The sequence below is a fragment of the Trichoderma gamsii genome (genome assembly GCF_001481775.2).
Source record: "Trichoderma gamsii strain T6085 chromosome Unknown Scaffold_39.2, whole genome shotgun sequence".
NCBI classification, from domain to species: Eukaryota; Fungi; Ascomycota; class Sordariomycetes; order Hypocreales; family Hypocreaceae; genus Trichoderma; species Trichoderma gamsii.
The window spans coordinates 1-20,141 of record NW_020171376.1 but is presented as its reverse complement, the minus strand read 5'-3'; the positions used below and the strand labels follow the sequence as shown (position 1 = coordinate 20,141).

Here is a 20,141-nt window from a genome sequence, read left to right as displayed (position 1 = left end):
TCTTCTTCTTCGGCATCTGCATGGGATTCGAATAAACACGGCGTATCGAGGACTCGATCCCGCCTTGAGAATCAAGCTCAACGCCAAGGCAGCTCATCAAGGTATAGACACCACTTCTAGACGGCCACCTGTTACTATTGCGCCGAGACGTTTTGTAAAACTCATTTCTGAATTGACCACGCGGTTTGCACGCGGTTTCTTACATGAAATTTTTGAAACTACGTCTGACTTCTGTCGGTCTTTCTTTCCGAAGGTCAGCTCGCCCAGTCGGATCTAAAAACAGACCATCCGTGTCTTCATTTGAACTGAAACCTCGAGATATATTGTTGGCAATTCTCATTTCAAAATGAGCCTGACGTTAATGTCATTGAGGCGGAGTGAGACAGGAGCTGAAGTCCCAGCTTCATGAGAGAGCATTGGTGGCGAGAAATTGATGAGCATTTAACGTGCTGTTTTAGCTGAGATGATACGAGGATAGCGTAAGATGCTGCTGAGTACGCGAGCAAAGATAAGCCCCTGGCCCACCATCTCAGCTTATTGGGCTGATAGAAGCTTTGTTAGGTATCTATATGAAGATATTCTTCCAGTCCACCAAGGGCTGTCACACGAGGCAACATATGCCTTGTAATCAGCAGCCAAATCACCTTACTTTAGGATGGGCTTAGAAAATGATGGACCGCATGCAGGGGCATCAGATATCATTTGCGTTTGATTGGCCCCAGTATAACAGATCGTTTTGCACACTCTATGCTTATCTGCAACGCTAAAGCCATATCGTAGATTTTTTCCTTCATTCAAAATTGACAAGGTCAATTACACTCTTGTGTATCGGTAAACCAAAACTCCACTGACAGTTCTCTCAGGTTTACGTGTAAATGTCTGATACTAGATGGCGTGGAAAGTCAAAAGACTCTTTAGCGTCTCGCCTCTTCAGCCGCTGGTATCGAGATGAATACCGTGGTCGATTTGGCTGACGCTGACGCTCACGATCCATGATCATACAGTGCAACGAGGGTGTACTAGGTAACAAGGGATCCATATCTAGATAAAACAAAGATAGTCACAAAATTGATAAACACAGCAGAGAGTATGTCCAGCCCTCCATCCACGAATCCCGCGTCTAAAGCCATGGGAATCAGAACGAATAGAGAGACCAGTTTGCAATTATTTTTTATCTGGGGCATGATTGACGCTGCGATTTATCCATTGATGAAGGGACTCGAGCAACACGGGTATAAATTTCAGATCATGCCAGCCGCACGAAGAAAAAGAAAAGAAAAAGAAGAGCTTTGCTCTAGCGCGGCGAGTGAAGAATTTATAGGCTTGAAGACGTGGGCCGTGAAAATTTCTGTCGCGCTTAGTCATCGACGCGCTCGTTCGGTCGAGATGGCCCGCCCACACTTTAGCATACCTAGGTTTCCACTTTGAACAAGTAAACTCCAAGTCTAGTGCTAGCAAGATAACAAACTTTACAAACCGCTGTTCAATAATGTTCACATTTGCTTGTTGTCTATGTGTAATCATATCATAGTGAGTACTAAACATGAGGCTCAAGTTGCCTAGGCATCTCCAAAGGAATAGATAGTCGTACTTGTGAACGAAATTACAACTTAGCATATGAAGACTCTTTATGTGACATATAGGAACTATGAGACTCGATATCATAATAGGTGGCCAAAAAAAGTACTCAGGTTGCAAAAAACTGTCTTATTCCTCCTATTATAGTAGAATGGCACAATAAAAGCCTGGCAAGTACACTTAAATGACTATAGACAAAAACGCTCAATGGGTATCTCAAAATATCATAATATCATAATGCTCAACCTCCGCAGCTTCTTCACATCACGCCCAAGCTCACCTAGACTGGGAGATGAGTCTGACAAAGACTTGGCCGAGACTGCTTGTGGGCAACGCCGTTGTTTTCTCTGAGCTACGCCGCTGCACCCAGCCCTGCCAGGTTAACGACCATGCCCTCGGAAATTTACAACCTCATGGCGCTGCTTCAACTACGCCGCTGCACCCGGAAACCCTGCCAGGATAACGACCATGTTCTGCGTTTAGACACGGCATATTTCTTTCATCGAGCTACGACGCTGCACCCGGCCCTGCCAGGATAACGACCATGCTCTCAGTCAGAACGCCGTGTCAGTGTTTCTTTCGATCTAACCGCTGCACCCAGCCCTGCCAGGATAACGGTCATGATCTCAGAAACTCCCAACAGCCTCATGCCTCAGAGTTTGTCTTCCATTTCAATCCTTAGGTCGAACGGGGCTTGCCCAAAGCATCCAGCTCCCAAAGCGTAGACGATTTGGCTCTCCTCGAAGACCTGGTATTCAGATTGTTTCGAGAAGAGATTGCGCGTGACGTTGGTGATTTGGATTTTTGTTTTCGCCGTTTTCGTCCACCGTCATTATTCTCCGGAACTTGCTCTTCCAGAACCTTTTCCGAGTCCCCCCCAGCTATATGGTCTGTCGAAACAGATGACGGTGGGTGTGACAGACTCTCTATTTTCTGGCGCTTAAATCCATTATCGTCTTCGTCATCGTCAGCCCTAGATCTTTTCCTTGATGCACTCCCATTGGCAGCTTGTATAAAAGAGGTGCGAGTAGTCGGAGAGATCGGGGCGGTTTCGGCATGCGCGAGAGTATTCTCTAGTTTTCGACGTTTAGGCTCATGAATGTTGACATCTTCATCGTCGTCAAATCGGACCCTCTTCTTAGCCGAATTCGTACTGCTGCTTTTAGACGAGATGCTCGACCGCCTTCTCTGCCCATCATGTGTCGCAGTCTCATTGCCCTCCTCCAGGTCCCGTGAGTCGTTTGATACGAGTGATGGGACTCGCTGTATTGAAGGAACATCGTCATCGGAATTCAGGGCATGTAAAGCGGCATCGTCGGATGCACCTGCCAAAGACTCGATATTTGTCCTAGTGAAAAAATCACTCTCCCCATGGCGCACTTGCCTAGCCTTGTACTCCTTGTCGTGCCAATACCCCCAGTCGATATCTTGAGGAGGCTGAGAGCACCACGCATCAGGCATCCTTCCAGTACGGAGATATTCTTCATATTTCGGGTCGGCAGAGGGACTTTGGCTTATTTCCCTGATTAGCGTCTCTGTCTCATCTTGGACGAATACTAATCCTCTTTCTTGTTGGAAAGAATTTTCTTCTGCATGATTCTGTTTCTCCACGACGATTTTCGCAGATTCCATTTCTGCTTTCCGGTCGAGGATATAGCCATTTAACAATCTGACAAGGTGTTCAAGGCAGCCGAGATTTTGCGCATCAGAAGCTGCACTATGAACAGCGCGGGTTGGGAGAGTCTCTTCAAGATCCCAGTACATATTTTTAAGCATAGACCGTAACTCTTTATGTCGTCGTTTGTTGTGTTCCTCAAATTTCCGATCAAATTCTTGTATACTTCTGGAATCTTTTGCGATTGTCATAGCGATCCTAAAATAGTCTTCCTTATCAAACAATGGAATGCGAAACGTATTGAATCGGTGCCAGTATTCTCCCCAGAGGTGATCGGGGCTGCGCATGCCAGGAGGAGCGGCCTCAGACCATTGGGTGTTTTTTGTGTTCTCATTGCCCGGACACGGCGCGTCGAAGCGAGCCATGGTCGGCGTATCTTTGATGTATCGCTCGATTCGCGGTCGCTGTCGGATGTTGATGATGTCTGGGTGCTATTGATCGAGCCAGGAATAATCTAGATATTCGTTGTAGATGGCTAGAGTGTTATGGTTATGTGTGCTGAGATGAGGCGTAGTGCAATTCCGAGGGCCTCCACGGGCTGCCCTTAGTCAGCCTGTTCAGTGATGCTACAGTGGAGCACGTTTTGGCGCGAGTCGTACTTGTCAGACGTTAATAAGACGCAGCGAATCACGCATGAAAGTGAACACACTTTGCCTACACGGAGTGCAGAGTATTCTGCGCCTCTTTAGCGACACCCTGTTAGTGAACTGCTGCTCTTATACATGTGTTATCATGGCAATCTGAGGGTCCTCACCGATTTCCGCCTGTTCATGGTAACACCCATGTTATCCAATACGCCACTTAGTATCAAATCCACTCATATTCACTGTGGCTTCTGGCAAGGAACTGCCCGCTTTTAGTGCCCGGCGTGGCACCAGATAGCGTCTCTTATTGTATGGCGCATCTGAAGCTCCTCCTCTGGCGTTTTGATGCCTCTGTTCAGCGCTCCTCTGCAGCGTGTATAAGTATGAGGCGGTGGCCGTGGTGTATTTGATTTGAACTCGCGGATGAGACAGCATTGGTACTTGAGATCTTCAATCTTATCGAATTTCACGGACTGTTCTTCTTCATCTCAAACATATCCTGCGCATGCGAAGCCAGCAACATGTCTGAGCCCAGTAGCGCATCAATCCGGTCGGCTTCTTTTGTCACAGCCCGATCGCATATCAGCGTCTCCAACTCTCATTCCTCCCAATGGCCGACAACTCAGCTAAAGCCTCGCGCATTAGCCGCAGCTGAAGAGATAGGGAATCAAGATCATGCTCTGAAATCCTCTCAGCCTAGTTTCGGCTCTGCGACGCAGATTGAGCCACGCGTTATTGCCTATGAAGCGGCGTTGGCTGTCGAAGAAGCACGCGAGGCTGCGAGATTAGCTGCGATATTGGCAAAGGCTCCAACCACCGAAGAGATCGCTGCACTATTTACTGACGCTTTGCCCGATGTGCAAGATGCTCGAATGATTATAGCCTCAACCCACTTTCCTGATGACACAAGCCAAAACTCATCCATCATACCCCTCCCATACAAAGCCACGAGGAGGGTGACATTCGCTGTCATCCAGCAAGCTCAGGATGTGGACTTGTTTCTACACCTATCATTGAAAGATGCCAATACGGAATTTGACACTCCCATATCATGCCAGATTATCTACGACCCTGGGAGGGATCACTGTCTTCTGGTAAACCTTACAGGACCACAGTTACACTTGACAGAATTCAATTCATCTCCGGTTCTCCGAGCATCTCCGCCTCTCCGAGCATGTATTAGAGAGAACACAAGCCGCTTAATCCAGCCCGGCAAGTGGAGAATATCTATAGACGACGACAGTGAAGAATGTGGAGAGTATCATGTTGCTGAGTTTTGGCTTCGCGGAAGACAATTTGACGTCACAATTCAGACAGCACCACGACCAAAGCGAGGCATTGACGATGGCGCTGAAGAGAATGTTAACAAGCGACGAAAGCGACACAATGACCTCACAGGAACTACCTGCATCCAACCTCTAAACAAAACAGCTATGGAGCCAAAGCCTGCCGCCATTGCCACAAAAAGGGCCAAGGGTCACGATCCATCTCCATCATCATCTGTGCAAAAGATTTCCGTCAAAGCCGCTGTTCCACTTCTAGAACTCGAAGATGGAGATGAAGCTTTCATATGGGCTCTGGGAGGTAGTACTGACATATCTCAATCGGTGTCTGGAGCAAAAGGACCAGCAAGTTACGAACTACGGCGGGTTGAGCTAAAAGGAGCTACACGATCTGCGAATGTTTTTACTTGCGAACACTCCGCTGTGTCTGGGCCTGTAGTCGCCAAAGTCCTCCAATACAATAGAGATGCACCTAATAAAGTCAGAACTTCTTTGCACTTATGGAAGACAGAAAAAGCCACGCTTGAGAAGCTAAAACATGTAAGTCATACCCCAGTGTCCTGCCACTGGTATACTGCAAACGTGGTTCTAATCCCGCACAGAGGAACGTTGTAGCGCTCAAGGCGTTTGATGGCCGCATGCTTTCAATGTACCTAGAGCTTCTCCCAGAATCTCTTGATCGGATAAAATTGGTCGAATTTTCACAATCGGATATTTTTAGAATATTGCTTGATATTTCATCCGCTTTGGTGTACTTGAAGACGATGCCCATCATCCATAACGACATCAAGCCAAGCAATATTACCTACTCTTCTCAACGTGGCGCCGTTCTTATCGATTTTGGACTGGCTACAATACACAGTGAAATTAACGCGGGAGGGACACCTTGGTACCTCCCTCCAGACCTCCTTGATGACACTGCGCGTGGATCACCTGGAGACATATGGGCATTAGGCGTTACAATGCTCTACTTGCTTGGCAAGATCGAGTATCCGGAGGCAAGCGGGGACGATTGGGACATACACGAACTAGACCGCAAAGAAAATAAGAAACATAAGAATAAGATGATAGAATGGCTAGGGCACATTTTTTCTGCCAGAGCCCGGTTAACTCCAGTATACGTGGGGACTGGAACAAGCAAGCTCGAATCTATAGTGTTTAATATGCTTGAGCGCGACAGCGAACTGCGATTCGAGGCGGAGGATATTGTTTCTGCCCTCGATAAATCGATGTCTCGATTGCTTCTGGCGGCTTGAGATGGTTGTTGGTTAATAGGTACATACACATGTTCAGCAGATATGCAATAGCCGCTTTTGTTATGATATTGAAATCTTTGGGGGGAAAGAAGGGTTATGAAAGCATTGATAGAATATAGATATCCACATCATTCGAGGATGCTTGAGAGTTCTTTAATAATAATTAGTTCATTCTCTGAGGCTCATTAGTCAATGGATATGACAGTCGCCGCTGGTTCAGCGTTTCTTTTCGCTTTAGCCAAAGCATTGGAAAAAGCATACATGCCTGTACTAATATAGCGTACAAAATTCAACTACTAGAAGACGAGGAGGAGTCCACGAGTAGGCACCTCAGAGATTTAGTACATGCGGCGCAGAGAAATGCTATTTTAGCAGGCAAAGTTAACCCATTAGTTTCGTTACGAGCTTGTCTTGTGCTCCCAGCTAAACAAGTATGGGTTAGCTAAAACATTGCTCCTCGGAGTCATTGGTTGATCACTCACATATCCAAAAATAGCTTCCAGAGGATGGAAAATAGTAGGCCTTGAAGGCCATTGCTCAAGATGCGTGTAGGCAGTCCTCGTCCAAGCAGTCCCGAAATTCCGTCTTCTCTGATCACCAGCTGCACTGCCTCGGCTATAAATGTATTAGGCTGAGAATTCCTCTGAAAAAAACCTGGAGAGAAATTTTGAAGCTGCTTACTGTATGAGACTTTAGTATCATTGACCTGTCGATAAGTCTTGACTACTCTCAGAGAGTTGGAAACAGAGTCGGATATTATAGATGCGACGAATCCTATAAAGGCCAAGCGTAGCAGCCATAGGAAAAGCTCGGACTTTGGAGGCTCTGGAATGCTCTCCGTCAACAAGTTATACTATAGCAAATGTGAGCACGCAATTCATCTCTCATGTTCAAGGTAGATAAGTCATACAGTTGCAAACCAGGGATAGTGTCCAACAAAAGTCGCTCCCGCAGTGGCAAAAGCTCCCCACCACAAAGTTCCGACTCCATGCTCTTTGATGCGTTGGCGAAGCAGGGCAGTCCCACCGGCACCTTGGGCCTGGAGAGTCGTCTTGAGCGTATCGACGGGAGTGAGGATCATGCGGAAAGCAGCGGCACTTGACATGGCGCATATCAGCAACAGGGTTCTAAAACGTTAGACGGGAGCCAAGTGTGAGTATACCAAAGAGAGGCAAAAACAGTCTTGCCCAGCGAAGGCAAGTCCTTCAGATATGAGTTGGACTGCAAAAGTGCCAAGATGCCAGCGTTGGCCGCTGTGTCTCCAAATCTTGCCACGGGTCCTGTAGATGGTCAAAGATTAGACAATACCAAATAACATATAAACTACTTGTAGTAAGATAAGAAGATTACTCACCTTGTATAAGTGCAGCTCCGATGCCCGAATAGTATCGACCAAACCCGCCATCAGCATAGAGCTTTTGTGTTGCAACAGTGAACGAGAATCCAAAGCGATATTGGTAGTTCATAATCGTCCTCAGCGGCTAAATAACGCGACAAAGTCTTAGTCTTGGTCAAGAGGTGGTGGAACAGGGTGAGAGTAAATGAGATAATACCATGAGCAAAATCACTTGCAATAACATTGCTGCAGCCCCGGACAAGCCGCCGCCAAGCGCTTTCTTGAGTGCTTTACTCAAATCAAACTAAACAATACCAGTCAGAACGAAAACTCAAAGCAAAAGCAATAACAGGGTATCACAAATAGCACTAACGTTTACATCGCCATCTGCGTCAATCCAGCCTTTGATGAAGACTACAAGGACAATGGCCACAGCAACGACCCAGAATATCCTCCACAGGTACCAACTAGCTGACCTCTTTTGATCTTCCTGCTGCTCTGGATGAGACTGGCTCGACTGCTCTCCTACCAGCAAGGGCGTGCTTTCAGTGTGTCCCGTCTGGGTCTCAACATCATTCTCTCGTGTCATGACGCTAGCTCGCACGCACACCGCGATAATCTTTGGGTCAGTTTGAGATATCCCTGACAGATAACGAGAGTCTCTATATAACGAAAAGTATATGTAGCTCTCGAAAGCGACCGAAAGCCTCCCAATCTCAAAAGACAGCCCAGTGACAAATCGTGTCAGCAAGGGAGGGCGAGACTACAACTAGCGAATTAGACCGCCCCTCCAGATTGGTCATCACTGACACGCAAATGGAGATGAGAATTGCGAGATCACTATCGGCAATCATACCGGTCGGCCCGGCCCCGGAAATAATCTACTTTGGCCTCTTCTTTAAGCCCGCAGTGGCAGCGCGACCGTTGTTTAAACCACGTGGAAATGTTCAAGTTGCCCGTATCTTTGTCTATGCGTATGCAGCTGCTAATAGTATACAGAGAAAAGCCATATACAGTTTTGAGGGGTAACTAGACTAGATGTGGCTCAGTGCTAATTAAGAAATGAAACTCATGGATCTAGTATATATCAGATCATGCATAGCAGCTACACTAGTGGTTTTTGAACTACTAGAGAAACCTACAAACAGCACGACTGATTCGTGACACATGTAGGGGCACATCCGATTCGTACGATCGAGCGTGCATAAATATCTTCGAACGAATCAAGCTCAGCGCATCAGAGTCACTGTCGTTGTTCTTTAATTATACTCTGTAGCAATGATTTAAAGGCACAATTGTCCAATAGCCTTTTACTAAGCATGATAGCATGATAACCTGTTGAGATATGGCCACTTATGTAGTGCAACCACGGCTTGTCTAACAACATACCCTGTATACCTGTATGTATAATGGTGCACATCAAGAAAGCGCGTATGTTACCAGCTGCATATATAATTGAATTGATTAGGGATTATGTATACATCATCGTTGGGGAGGCACACATTCTCCCAATAAATAACCTACACACTGAGCCTCAATGGGCTCCGCCACCGATTCCGATAGCAACAGCATCGGATACGGTACCCGAGTTCACGATACCAGCCACGGCCGTGACGTATCTAAATGGTTTCAGACAATCTCTATCTGTTTATCAGCCTCTCATGGGTTCAAGTCTAAACGCCGAAAAATAGTCCGGAGTTGCTCAGCCTCACCGAACTAGAAACACATACCGAGGTCCTATTGGTGTCCATACCACCTGCTGCTCGTATACGAGTCTTACAGCATCAAAGACCGTCGGAGTATACATGTAGCAATAGCCGAGTTCCACTTCTGGCGCAACACCAAGCTTTTCTGTTAACTGCTGGCGCCTTGGCTGCATGCACTCGATGGCGATGGCAGGCATTTCACAGCCTTTCAGCACAGCCTTTGAGAAATTTTCAAGACGATAGTCTATTTTGGGCTTGGACCAGCAAGCACAATGCATCTGATTCCCATATTTCCTACCTATGCTTGGGCTATCTTGTGGGTACTTGTCTCATATCTGATGCGGTGTGGACCAGCCAGACCATGTCAGTGCTACTGTATACGAAGGGCATGCAGCTCAACAGCGAGCTGTAGGTGCTACTGGTGGAATTAAGTTTTGAGTTGTTATGCTTAAATAAGGCATGTTCAGTAAACACCTTGATTATGAGGTAGCAAGAGTCAGTATCTGGTGGGCTTAGAGTATCGTCGTCGTCATGAAACTGAGGAGAGTATACGTGGCCAGCAAAATATTCACTGTTATTTCTGCAGATCGCAGCATTGCCTCATAGTATCTACATGCAGTAGTAATCGACATTCAATGATTTATATTGAACTTTAATCATGCGGTAGAAGCTCAGCTTGTTATGAGGAAGAAGACACATTAACCGCTTCACGGATTAACAGCTCGTGTTATAAGCAATATGGACGTTTCGACACTCGCTCCGGTATTATGGAAACTATTGAGCACGGCACTTATTTTCATCTTCTTCTGCTAGTTTGGATCCTCTCGTTGCTGTCGTCTGCTACGCCTATCAAGTTGCAATACAATGCGAGGGGTGAATACACGTATAGAGCATTATGGAGACCTGTACTCTAGATCCAGACTTGTTCACGGCCCGCAGATTTCGGCAGATTGCACCAGGATGAACCGCATTTTCGTTGGCTGCCATTGCATAAGATCAAATCACTCAACTGTCTCATGTTAGTATACTGCCTCATATAACTATTTCAACAAAACCCGTCCATACCTGGGTACTGTGCTGATAGAACATGTAGTAAAAGGAAGTGAGATTTGATGCCGAATGCCGCCCCAAGAAGAGCTATGTGTATTTTGTATAGCCTGATCGAATGTTTCTTATTTGCATGTCTGCACCTGCAGAATAGCCTGGAGTATGCGAGGCGTTCCAGACCAATGGAAGATACATAGATTTTGCAGGCCAGGCTGCATTTCACCTACTTACATGGAGTTAACAAACAATCAGTGGGGGCTACAGATATGCTTTCTTTTCGTGTAAGGATTAGTGATTTGATTCTCATTTTAACTTTATTTCCAGTTTTTTTTCCTGTGATAACTCTATCTCTTCACTTTTCTATGTTCATGATGCGTTATCACCTTAATTTCTTCAAGTAAATACCCAAAACCTCACGTCATCAGCTCCTTTTTTATCCCGCCACTAAGCCGCAGCTAACTTAGCGCCCTGATTATCCATGCGGCGGGGCATTTTTAGACGCGGCGGTGGGCCCCTCCATTTAGAGGAGCTGAAGCTTGTGGTCCAATTCGCGCCCGGCACGCACCACAAAGTCAAAGTTGCGCTTCAGCTGCTATTTTGACGTCGCGCGCTCTCGTCGCCATTCTCTTGTCACTGCTCACAGCGAACTGCTATTCTGTATCTTTGATCCTCACACATAGATTGACACTCAATTCACCTTGTAACGGTCCATGATATCCATCGTCTTGCATTGATTGGCTTTCGCGCTTCTCTCTCGTCTTTCTGTTCCCTCTCCTCTCTTCGCGATAAGCTGGCCTTCGATGCCGTGACTCGCGGATCGTATTTTGTCGCTGTTCGCGCAGTCGCATCTGGACAAGGGACATAATTCTGCAGTCCTGTCTGCGCATTGCGACTCGCAGAAACGAAGCTGTTAATGACAGGCGAATCTCACTCGGCGAGATCGGCGACCAAGACCATTCGTTTGAGACAATCGAGATCGCTGCTGGTTCTCGGCGCAAGTTTAACAACACACCACGTTTTCCTCCCACGAGGCGGCCATCATGGAAAGGCCCAGAGGCCTGGCTGGCATCCCCTTTAGCGATGCCGTGATCATGGACGAGGACAGCCAAGGACGCAGCCAAGACAGCGGAGATGCTGCGTCCACCGCTGCCCAACTGCGATCGCCAATGACATTCAAGACCCGCTCGCTGTCCGACAGCACCGGCACGCCGTCGAAGCTCTCACCGAGCCCGCACATCGTCGACGCCTCGCGACGGACCTCCAAAGACGACAGCAGCCTCGATCGCCTGCAGCCTCCCGTCACGCCGCGCCGCCTGTCGATCCACGTGCCGACCCGGCAGGCATCGCCTCCTCCCGGCACTCCCTCCGGCGCCTACATCCGGCCAGCCCCGTTGTCGCCCAAGCTGGACCACTCGCACACATACGCCTCGCCCACTAGCCTCCTGCCCCGCCGCTCACGAGGCCTCGACTTCTCGCGGGCCGCGACCAGCCTCCACCACTCGATCCTGGCCGAGCAGCCGTCTCCAGACTCGTCACCTGTCATCGGGGAGCGGGGTATGAACATTCCTGCGCGGAGGGGGCCGTATGTAGGGGCAGAACAGACATCAACGTCTCTGTGGTCTATGATGGGCGATCAGGAGCGGCACAATATCAGCACTTCGCTTGGAAGCAACCATGTGGTCCCGTCCGACTCATCCAGCTCTTCTTCGGAAGACGAGGACATGGACGAGGACATGGATGAACCCTACGTAACGACGCCGCAAGTTTCTAAGACAGGCATGCCTATAGGACAGGGCTCTGGGATCGGTGCTTTGGGTTCCCCATCTATGGGCAGCCTAGCAAGCTTCCAGCACCGACAACGACATCGCAAACACCCCAAGAAGAAACCTCATGGTCCCCTCGGCCTAGGATTCAACCTTGCTTCGGCTGTCCTTTCAAAGTCACCACCTAATAACGCAGCTGCGGCGCGGGCTAGGAGAGAGAGTATAAGCTGGCAAGCGAATCAACTCCACATCTCGTCGAGAGATATCGATGAAGGCGGACCTGCAGAGGGCAGCAGTGGTGATCAGAAGAGCGTAATACGGCGGGTTGTTACACGGCGGGGGAATCTCTTGGTAAGTATTAACTCGAAATTCAGATGGTAGAACACCAACATAGCTAACTTGCTCTTAGCCCAAAGCAAAAGCATTTGCACGCATCCGGGCCGCTCTCGCAGAGGAGGGCTCACCAGCAGAGTCCGAATTCATGCGAGAAGCTGAAATCGTCAAACAAGTCCGTGAAAGCGACGAGTTCGAGCCTCACCATCAACCCGTGAACGCTGATCATAGCGCCATGACGACAACCCATTCATCACCTAATCTCACCGGCACTCAAGAAGTTCTGGAAGAGAACCCAGCAGACGACCCAATGAGTGACCTGAGCGCAGGCCTAGGAAGCAGCTTCAAGCAGCAGGTCATGAAGAATTCCAAAGGCAAACAGTTTTGGGATACCTTTTCCGAATCGAGTGGCGCAAGAACGCCGCCTCCTGGGGCAACTTTTCTGCCTCGTGGTTCGTCGTCAGGGATGAGCGAGGATACTAATATGGATTCGCCTTCCCTGAACTCTAGCGGCTTTTATGTAAGTAGATACACACATACTTCAATCTGTATCTGAGCTGCGCTAACCATCGATGATTATAGAATGGTCAACTGCCTAGTGCCGCGGAGATTACAAGGCGAATCAACAACAAACGTCGACGAGACGATGACTTTGACCCGACCAGTTTCAAGCGTCGCGCCGTCAGCCCCAGCATCAGCGTACACAACTCACCCATCATACAAAGCCCCATGCAGCGCGACGTGATGCCCTGGGGCTCACGACCCGGTAGCACCGGCGGCGACAGAGGCAGCAGCGGGCAAAGCGAATCAGGCAGCATGGGCGGAACGCCAGCGAACCCCACTGCGGGCTCAACAGGCCAGGTTAGGAAGGGAAGAGTCGGCCTTCAGGGGATGACTGACACGAATGATGGTATTATGCGAATGAGCATTGAGTGAATTATGGAGCGGGAGCACTTGAAAGATTGTAAATTACGTTGTATTTGTGACATTAACCACACCGACAGCCTGAGGAGGAATGCTGGAGGGGAGTTGATAGTTGGCTTTTATTCTGCATTGGGACGGCGTTTGATACCTGTCATGGCGGACTGGCAGAAGGGTACGAAGGGAAGCATGGGATGCAATCTGCTTAATTACTATTGAGACGAAAGGAGTGGCATATGTATATATAGACATGCATACTACTATTATGAGCCCAGGCGTTTATAATGGCCATTTTGGCATGAATTCATATGAACTTCAATAGCACTCATAATATCAATATTAATAGTAGCTGAATAATTTATTTCCATTGCTGTTCATCTCGATATATAATCTGAATGCCGCGAGTATTACAAGTCTTGTAATAAAAGTTTCTCCCCTGTTGCTATCTTTCCCCCTGAATGATGAATGCAAAATGTACCGAATAAAAAAGCAGCACAAAAAATCCAAACGCCCATATCATTACTTGACATAGTCCATTTTCTCTCTTCTTCATCAGCATTCATCAGTCTTCCCCCCCTATACATGCGCCGGTCCATGCAGATCAATGACACCAATGCCCTCCTCGGGCACTCTCAACGTCCCAAGCTTCTCATCCAACCACCGCGCCAGTTCTGCCGCGTGTCTCCTCATAGCAACCACAGGCGCAGCGCTCGCGCTCTCCAAGCTCGAAGTCGTCAGTCCACCCGCGCTGATCAAGCTTTCAACCTCGCTGGGACTGCCGACCCCATCGCCGTTTTCGTGATGCGTGTGCGATGATGAGTGGTCCTGCAGGTTATACGCCGCAGGGCCCACGCACACAAAGAGTAGGCCGCATTTCAGACGGCGGATGAGAACGGTTCCCTCGCTGAGCTGGACAGTAATAGTGACCGGCCGGATGGTATGTCTGGATCTGGACCGCGTGGGGTCGGATGGATCGGCCGCGTCGCCCTGGCTGCTGTGCTCGTCGAGGTCATGGTAGTGGTCGCTACCATGGGGGCTTCCGGGGGAGCTGACGATGGGATCGGGCGTGCGCGATCCGGGCAGGGCTGAGGGAATGGCGGCGGAGGAAGAGGTGTGGATGGCGAGCAGAGAGGCCGCGACGGTGGCGTGGGTTCGCAGCACGGTGACGGGCTGGGAGGAGGCGTGGGCGAGGAGCTTGCCCTGGGAGGTGGTGAGGAGGAGGGTCGGCAGATGGGCGCTTTGGTGGGAGTGCAGGAAGGCGTTGAGGCGCTTGGTGAGGAGGAGAGGCGGCGTGGCGCTGGGAGCCGCCATGGTTGCGGCGAGGCGAGGCGAGGCGAGGCGAGTCGCGGAAGAGCTGGAATTCTGGCCTTGCTCTTGGTGTCTGGTTTGTGGTTGTGGTGTTTCGGATAACTAAGCAGGGAGCGTGGAAATCATCGACGTGCGAGAGACTGGGCGGAAGAAGAAGAAGAAGCAGCGAGAAGCAGCGAGAAGCCGAGGACGAAAACGAAGGCAGGACGGCACCCGCGTCACGAGCCAAGCTGTTTGCTTGCTCTCCTTGAAAGGAAAGGAGCTGGCCAGTCGGGCGAGAGAGTCGGAGACGCCTCTTTTTGCTCTATAGTCGCTTTGTGCCCTCACACGAGGATGTCGTGTAACAAAGAGGGCGCTGTTCCGAGAAGCAGCTTACTGTACTTGCTGTGAGACAGACACACGAGACTTTTGAGGTTGGAGGAGGTACAGTAAGAACAGGGCATGGAGGAATGACTGCTAGCAGCAGCGTTAGCTGAGCTGCGAGGTGTTAGCGGACTTCTGGATTGGTTCTAGCGGTTGCGCGGAGCCAGGGTTCGCTAAATCCCCGCGGTTTGCGACTAGAGCGCGTCTGTGCATGGCTGTAAATTGGAGGATGTGAATGCGTCGAGTCAATACTCCGTACATACGTGTACATTGATGTCAAGCATCAGTGATCTGTTGATGCTGTGCTGTAGTATTCACTGGCTCTAGAGATGATAGTGACTGTAAACATCTGTCTTGATGCTGTCAAATTGGGCTGAATGTCTTATTACATCATTGACTTTGTCGATACAATTGATGCTTACCCCAAGCTGTTAGTGCCACTGGCGTGTGGAGGAGGGGACTTGAGTTTACAGACACGAGGGGGCTTGGGCCAAAAACGTGAAGCTATCTTGTCTATTCGAACTCTTGCTGAAACTCTAACAAAATACGACTGTCCCTCTCCTCTCATGTTACAACGAAATTAACCACACATCATTACATACGAGTAATTGCATCGTTTATCCGAGCAAATGATGCGCGAATATCGCTCCCTCGAGGCACCACCATTCTTTAGCGGCATGCAAGCTAAATGATGCCCGTCTTATTAGATCCAGAGCGAAGAGCTCCACACAAACTTGCGCCGAGGAACCATGGCCCAGTTTTAGCTGTGCGTCTCCATGTTCGTCTTTGCGCCGCATCTCGCCGCCATGTCGTCTTCAATGTCCTTGTACAGCTTGCCCTCCTCGCTATGAAGCTTCCACTGCTGATACTGCTCCATCACGGCCATGGTCGTCGGCAGGACGCTGTTGATATGTGTGTCACTGCCCGTGCGAAAGTCGAGCAGGTATCGCACCGTGTCTTTTAGTTCGTCCGAGTATTGCGACTTGACCAGATAGCTATCGGTGTTGAGGGTTGGCTGCCGGCCGGTCATCATGGTGAATATGACAGACCCAATGGCAAAGAGTTCATCGGCGACGGTATAAGGGCGGTTCTCCTATGCCATGGTTAGCTTCCATCATAAGATTAATATTTCATCAAATAAATGTAGTGAAACATACCGCCGTGTACGTCTCAGCGCCAAGCAGCTGTTGGCGCGTCGTATCCAAGGTCTCATTTCCACGATACGGCGCCATCGCCATACTGACTTCAACATCTTTATCCGTGACATCTTCTGCATTGGGTGTAATCACATGATTCGTCACCACTGCATGCTCAAAGTTGCCCAGCTTACACATCCCATACGTCTCAATGCCACGAGGTTGCTGAAAGAAGATGTTCCTCGGCTCCATCGCCCGGTGCAGGATTGGAAGCCAATCCTGATCCACAGATGCCCATATCTTCGTCGCTTCTCCTGCCGCTGCCTCTGTATCTAGAAAGAGTCTCTTTCCATCGTGGAGGTACGTGATGGCGCTGAGAAGCGACGTCAAGACATGCCAGCAGAGTGACTCGGGCAGGTAAAACTTGGCAGACTCACAGGGCTTGCTTTGGAAAAGAGCACTGAGGTTTGAAGCGTCGCAATAGTCCCATACGATATACTCTTCGAGGCGCGCGCGCTCTGAAACTGGCGCCACAGGATGCGTCTTAATGTAGCCGGCGATGGAAATGATGTTTTCATGATTGAAGATTTGAGCGATAGCCGAGCCGACTTTCGAGCTGTGGAAGAGAGTGTAGAATGCAGAGGCTTCGTCAATGGTTTTCTGCTTGTCGGTGCCTTCAACGTCGGAGCCGTTCAAAATACCAAAGGGCTGAGCAATGTATTTCAAACCAGGATCGTCTTTCTTAATGGCGAACAAAGTGCCTTGACCCGTCTCTTCAAGCAGTTCAAACTCGGACGTCGTATAGTCATTTTGGGGTGCCATTGTGATGATGGTCAAGAAGAGAGAACATAGAGTAAAGACAAGATGATGGATAAAGGTAAAACAAGGTGAATGCCATTTTCTTGACACAGTCTTATAAAGGAATCATGGTTACAGTCTTGAAAGCTTTATAATTGCTAATTTGATCATCTTCATTTCCCATTCTTTGTTTATCGCTAACAAAGGCTTACACGAGCATTGCGCTTCATTGCGCAAGCCAGTTCTTTGTTCGAACAACATCGTCGACACCCACAACCCCCTCATCGCCTTCAAGAAAGAGAAACTAAAAAGAGAAAGGGACGAGTAAAGGGAAATACCCTGCGTTGAAAAACCTTCAACCATCTGAACATCTTTGTGCCTTTGCCATCTTCAATTGAACAACAACCACACAACTCTTTGCGTATTTTCTTAATCACTCAAAATGTAAAGGATGTAAAACATGTAGTTGGGCAATAGATGCCAACTAGAACTGAAATATAAACCATCACATAATCCGGACTCTTCTCTCTATACTGCATCTTCTGCAATCAGCACTTTCGTGACAGCTTCTCTCTCAATGATATTGTCTTACAGCCAATACTTTTCACTTTTCGTATAAACTACCATCGCCATGGAGCCAACTTACACCATTGAAGGCAACGGGGACACGATCTTCATCCTTTGTGACCCCGATCGACCATTCGAAGAAGTAGACCACGAAGACTTGTGGTTCAATCATTTGCAGCAATATGACGATATCACTACCGATAAAAGCCACTTGCGAGATAATGTTAAAGACTATCGTTATCGTTTGCAAGAGACCAGAGTCAATATCCTACCATCAGCACGAAAGAATATGGGCAGACAAGTATCATGGCGGGTCTCTTCAGAGAAGCTGAAAAATGCATCTGTGTACTTTCGAGACCTTGCAACTCAAGACTGGAATGAGGGATCCGAGCAGGGCTACAAATATACCATTACCGTCGAAGGGTGGAATGAAGCGGCATTGCATAAACTAATACTTAGAATTCATGGTCAGGATGCTGCTCTCAATGAACTGCAAGTCAACCCCAAGCTCTGTGCTCAGCTGGCTGTCATTGTTGATGCCTACCAATGCTACGACCTGTTTGAGCTAAGCTTTCCAGCAGTGCCTGGGCGATATCCATACAATGAGAACCTTTTATTCTCGCTGTTTTCATCTTGGGTATTTCGCGACGAGGAAAACTTTAGGGTGTTTTCCAAAGCCATCATAACGCAGGCTAGGGGTCGTATGCATACTTTAGGCATGCCCATACGAGAGCCTATTATCAGTGAGTTCCTCTTGTCAAAAATTACGAGTGCCTCCAACTGTTACTATCATTTTTAGTCTGTATGCTGGAGCTAACTCGAGTCTTAGATGCGATTGAGAAAAGGAGACAATTCTACATCGCCGAAATGGTCAATTTTGCTAATGGTAAACTGCAAAAGCTCTTGGCTTGCGATCAAACCGCTGGTGACCATCTCGAGGATACCTTGGCTTTCACATTTGGCGAATGGCCGTTAAAAGCGCCATTCGAAGGGTTCGGCGCCATCAATGTCCACAGGGCCCTAGACCAGATTGGAAGCTGGGATGATGTACAACTCGGCGGCTGTCAGTATCAGACTGATTCATCTTCCGAAATGGACTCCTCGTCAGAAGTGGATTCTTCTTCAGAAATGGACTCTTCCATGACTGACAGCAGTCTTTATCCGGTGACGTTGAAAGAGCTAAAGGAGGACTGGGAGGGCTTGAACGTGAACGCTTTGCCTATAGATGTCTGATAATAGGCGCCGCAGTTGTTTTAGATTCGATTTAGTTGGAGATCTGCCAAGATGCTTGGCGAGGTTGGCGTTTGCATGCATTTTGGGCTGGGGTTGTTGGATTACTTGTTGCTATTGATTTGGATAGAATTGAGAGATAGAATGATACGTTTTCTATAAATGCAAGAGTATATATACTGAGATGAAGCGATTATACCACTGAATGCTCAATTGAATTGAGGTGGTGAGGTTTGAAGCTTCAAACACATTCATGCCAAGCATGCCATTACACGTAAATTAAAACTCCACGAGGCATCGTCCCCGCGGTGCGTGCCGCGCTTGGCCTGTGCTTTCAGGATAGCATGGGTGGTTTTGAGCAAAAAGTGCCATCACAGCAGCGATTCGAATCCTCGCATAGTATGAGATAGCAGTATATATCTATGTCATATCACATTGATATCAGAGATGTGGTATGGGCTAGTGTTAGTAGGAGTCTACATGTACACAGAGCTGAGGCTAAGATCGAATGGATGTTTCAACAAAACGAGCCGTCGGAACAGGGCTGATGTCACTACGAGCATGGCGCGTTTCAAAGGACTGGCGCAGGGCTGGACATGTATGCCTCGATACAGCATGGGGAGAGCGGGATATTCTGGATCCATGGATGGAAGCAGAAGGTGAGGTTTGGCTTGATGCCGCCCATTTAGCGCGCTCCGTAAATTACAGCTAATCTGCCGCGCTATTGCCGCTCCATGGGTGATTCGATGCTACTCGTCAACATCTCCAACCGACCGCTGTGCTATAATTGTCGTCAAGTATGGAATTTACATGCATTCGATAACCACTCATTTCCATCTTGTCCTTCAGCGCGCCAAGCCAACAAACAGCACCACGGCCTTGCCGCTCAGCACGCCTCGTCCTGGATAAAAGAACAAGCCGCTGCTGGCCTCAACTTGAAACCGGAAGCAGCCAAAGATCGCCGCCCCAAATGCAACCAGCGCCAGCTTCAAACCCCAGCAGGGGTGTCCCCCCAAACCGCGCGCCAATCACAGGCCACAGGTGCCTGGGCGTTCCGCTGGTAGTGCTGAGGCGATCGGCTGCCCAGCGGCCATTCAGAACGGCTGCGGAGGGGGGAGGCCTGCAGGGGCGGTTTCAAAAGATGATGCACTCTATTGTTTGAAATGGTGGAATTTGTCTCATCATCTGAGCAATTCGTCCATCTGTTTGTCTCTTTCTGCCTACTCTATCTGACGGTCAAAGCGTAAGAAGGGGAAA

The 20,141-nt window shown here is 48.6% G+C and overlaps 7 protein-coding genes across 7 annotated transcripts; 3 read left to right on the top strand and 4 right to left on the bottom strand.

Moving 5' to 3' along the window:
• Positions 1 to 2,256: 2,256 nt before the first annotated feature.
• TGAM01_v208763 (hypothetical protein) lies at positions 2,257 to 3,618 on the bottom strand (the record flags this gene model as incomplete). The annotated part of the gene is made up of 1 exon (XM_018803789.1): positions 2,257 to 3,618. The coding sequence occupies one exon, from the start codon at positions 3,616 to 3,618 to the stop codon at positions 2,257 to 2,259; it is 1,362 nt and encodes a 453-aa protein (XP_018663162.1).
• Positions 3,619 to 4,358: 740 nt separating this feature from the next.
• Positions 4,359 to 6,376, top strand: TGAM01_v208762 (hypothetical protein; the record flags this gene model as incomplete). The annotated part of the gene is made up of 2 exons (XM_018803788.2): positions 4,359 to 5,660; positions 5,723 to 6,376. The coding sequence occupies 2 exons, from the start codon at positions 4,359 to 4,361 to the stop codon at positions 6,374 to 6,376; spliced, it is 1,956 nt and encodes a 651-aa protein (XP_018663161.2).
• Positions 6,377 to 6,774: 398 nt separating this feature from the next.
• TGAM01_v208761 (hypothetical protein) lies at positions 6,775 to 8,301 on the bottom strand (the record flags this gene model as incomplete). Its single annotated transcript, XM_024550403.1, has 8 exons — positions 6,775 to 6,799; positions 6,859 to 6,991; positions 7,058 to 7,229; positions 7,287 to 7,473; positions 7,539 to 7,656; positions 7,731 to 7,857; positions 7,930 to 8,016; positions 8,086 to 8,301. The coding sequence occupies 8 exons, from the start codon at positions 8,299 to 8,301 to the stop codon at positions 6,775 to 6,777; spliced, it is 1,065 nt and encodes a 354-aa protein (XP_024404831.1).
• Positions 8,302 to 11,505: 3,204 nt separating this feature from the next.
• TGAM01_v208760 (hypothetical protein) lies at positions 11,506 to 13,497 on the top strand (the record flags this gene model as incomplete). Its single annotated transcript, XM_018803786.1, has 3 exons — positions 11,506 to 12,579; positions 12,638 to 13,081; positions 13,144 to 13,497. The coding sequence occupies 3 exons, from the start codon at positions 11,506 to 11,508 to the stop codon at positions 13,495 to 13,497; spliced, it is 1,872 nt and encodes a 623-aa protein (XP_018663159.1).
• Positions 13,498 to 14,058: 561 nt separating this feature from the next.
• Positions 14,059 to 14,793, bottom strand: TGAM01_v208759 (hypothetical protein; the record flags this gene model as incomplete). Its single annotated transcript, XM_018803785.1, has 1 exon — positions 14,059 to 14,793. One exon carries the CDS (start codon positions 14,791 to 14,793, stop codon positions 14,059 to 14,061), a length of 735 nt encoding a protein of 244 aa, XP_018663158.1.
• A 1,120-nt stretch (positions 14,794 to 15,913) lies between these two features.
• Positions 15,914 to 17,111, bottom strand: TGAM01_v208758 (hypothetical protein; the record flags this gene model as incomplete). The annotated part of the gene is made up of 2 exons (XM_024550402.1): positions 15,914 to 16,168; positions 16,398 to 17,111. The coding sequence occupies 2 exons, from the start codon at positions 17,109 to 17,111 to the stop codon at positions 15,914 to 15,916; spliced, it is 969 nt and encodes a 322-aa protein (XP_024404830.1).
• A 607-nt stretch (positions 17,112 to 17,718) lies between these two features.
• Positions 17,719 to 18,887, top strand: TGAM01_v208757 (hypothetical protein; the record flags this gene model as incomplete). Its single annotated transcript, XM_018803783.1, has 2 exons — positions 17,719 to 18,397; positions 18,454 to 18,887. The coding sequence occupies 2 exons, from the start codon at positions 17,719 to 17,721 to the stop codon at positions 18,885 to 18,887; spliced, it is 1,113 nt and encodes a 370-aa protein (XP_018663156.1).
• Between the last annotated feature and the right edge of the window lie 1,254 nt (positions 18,888 to 20,141).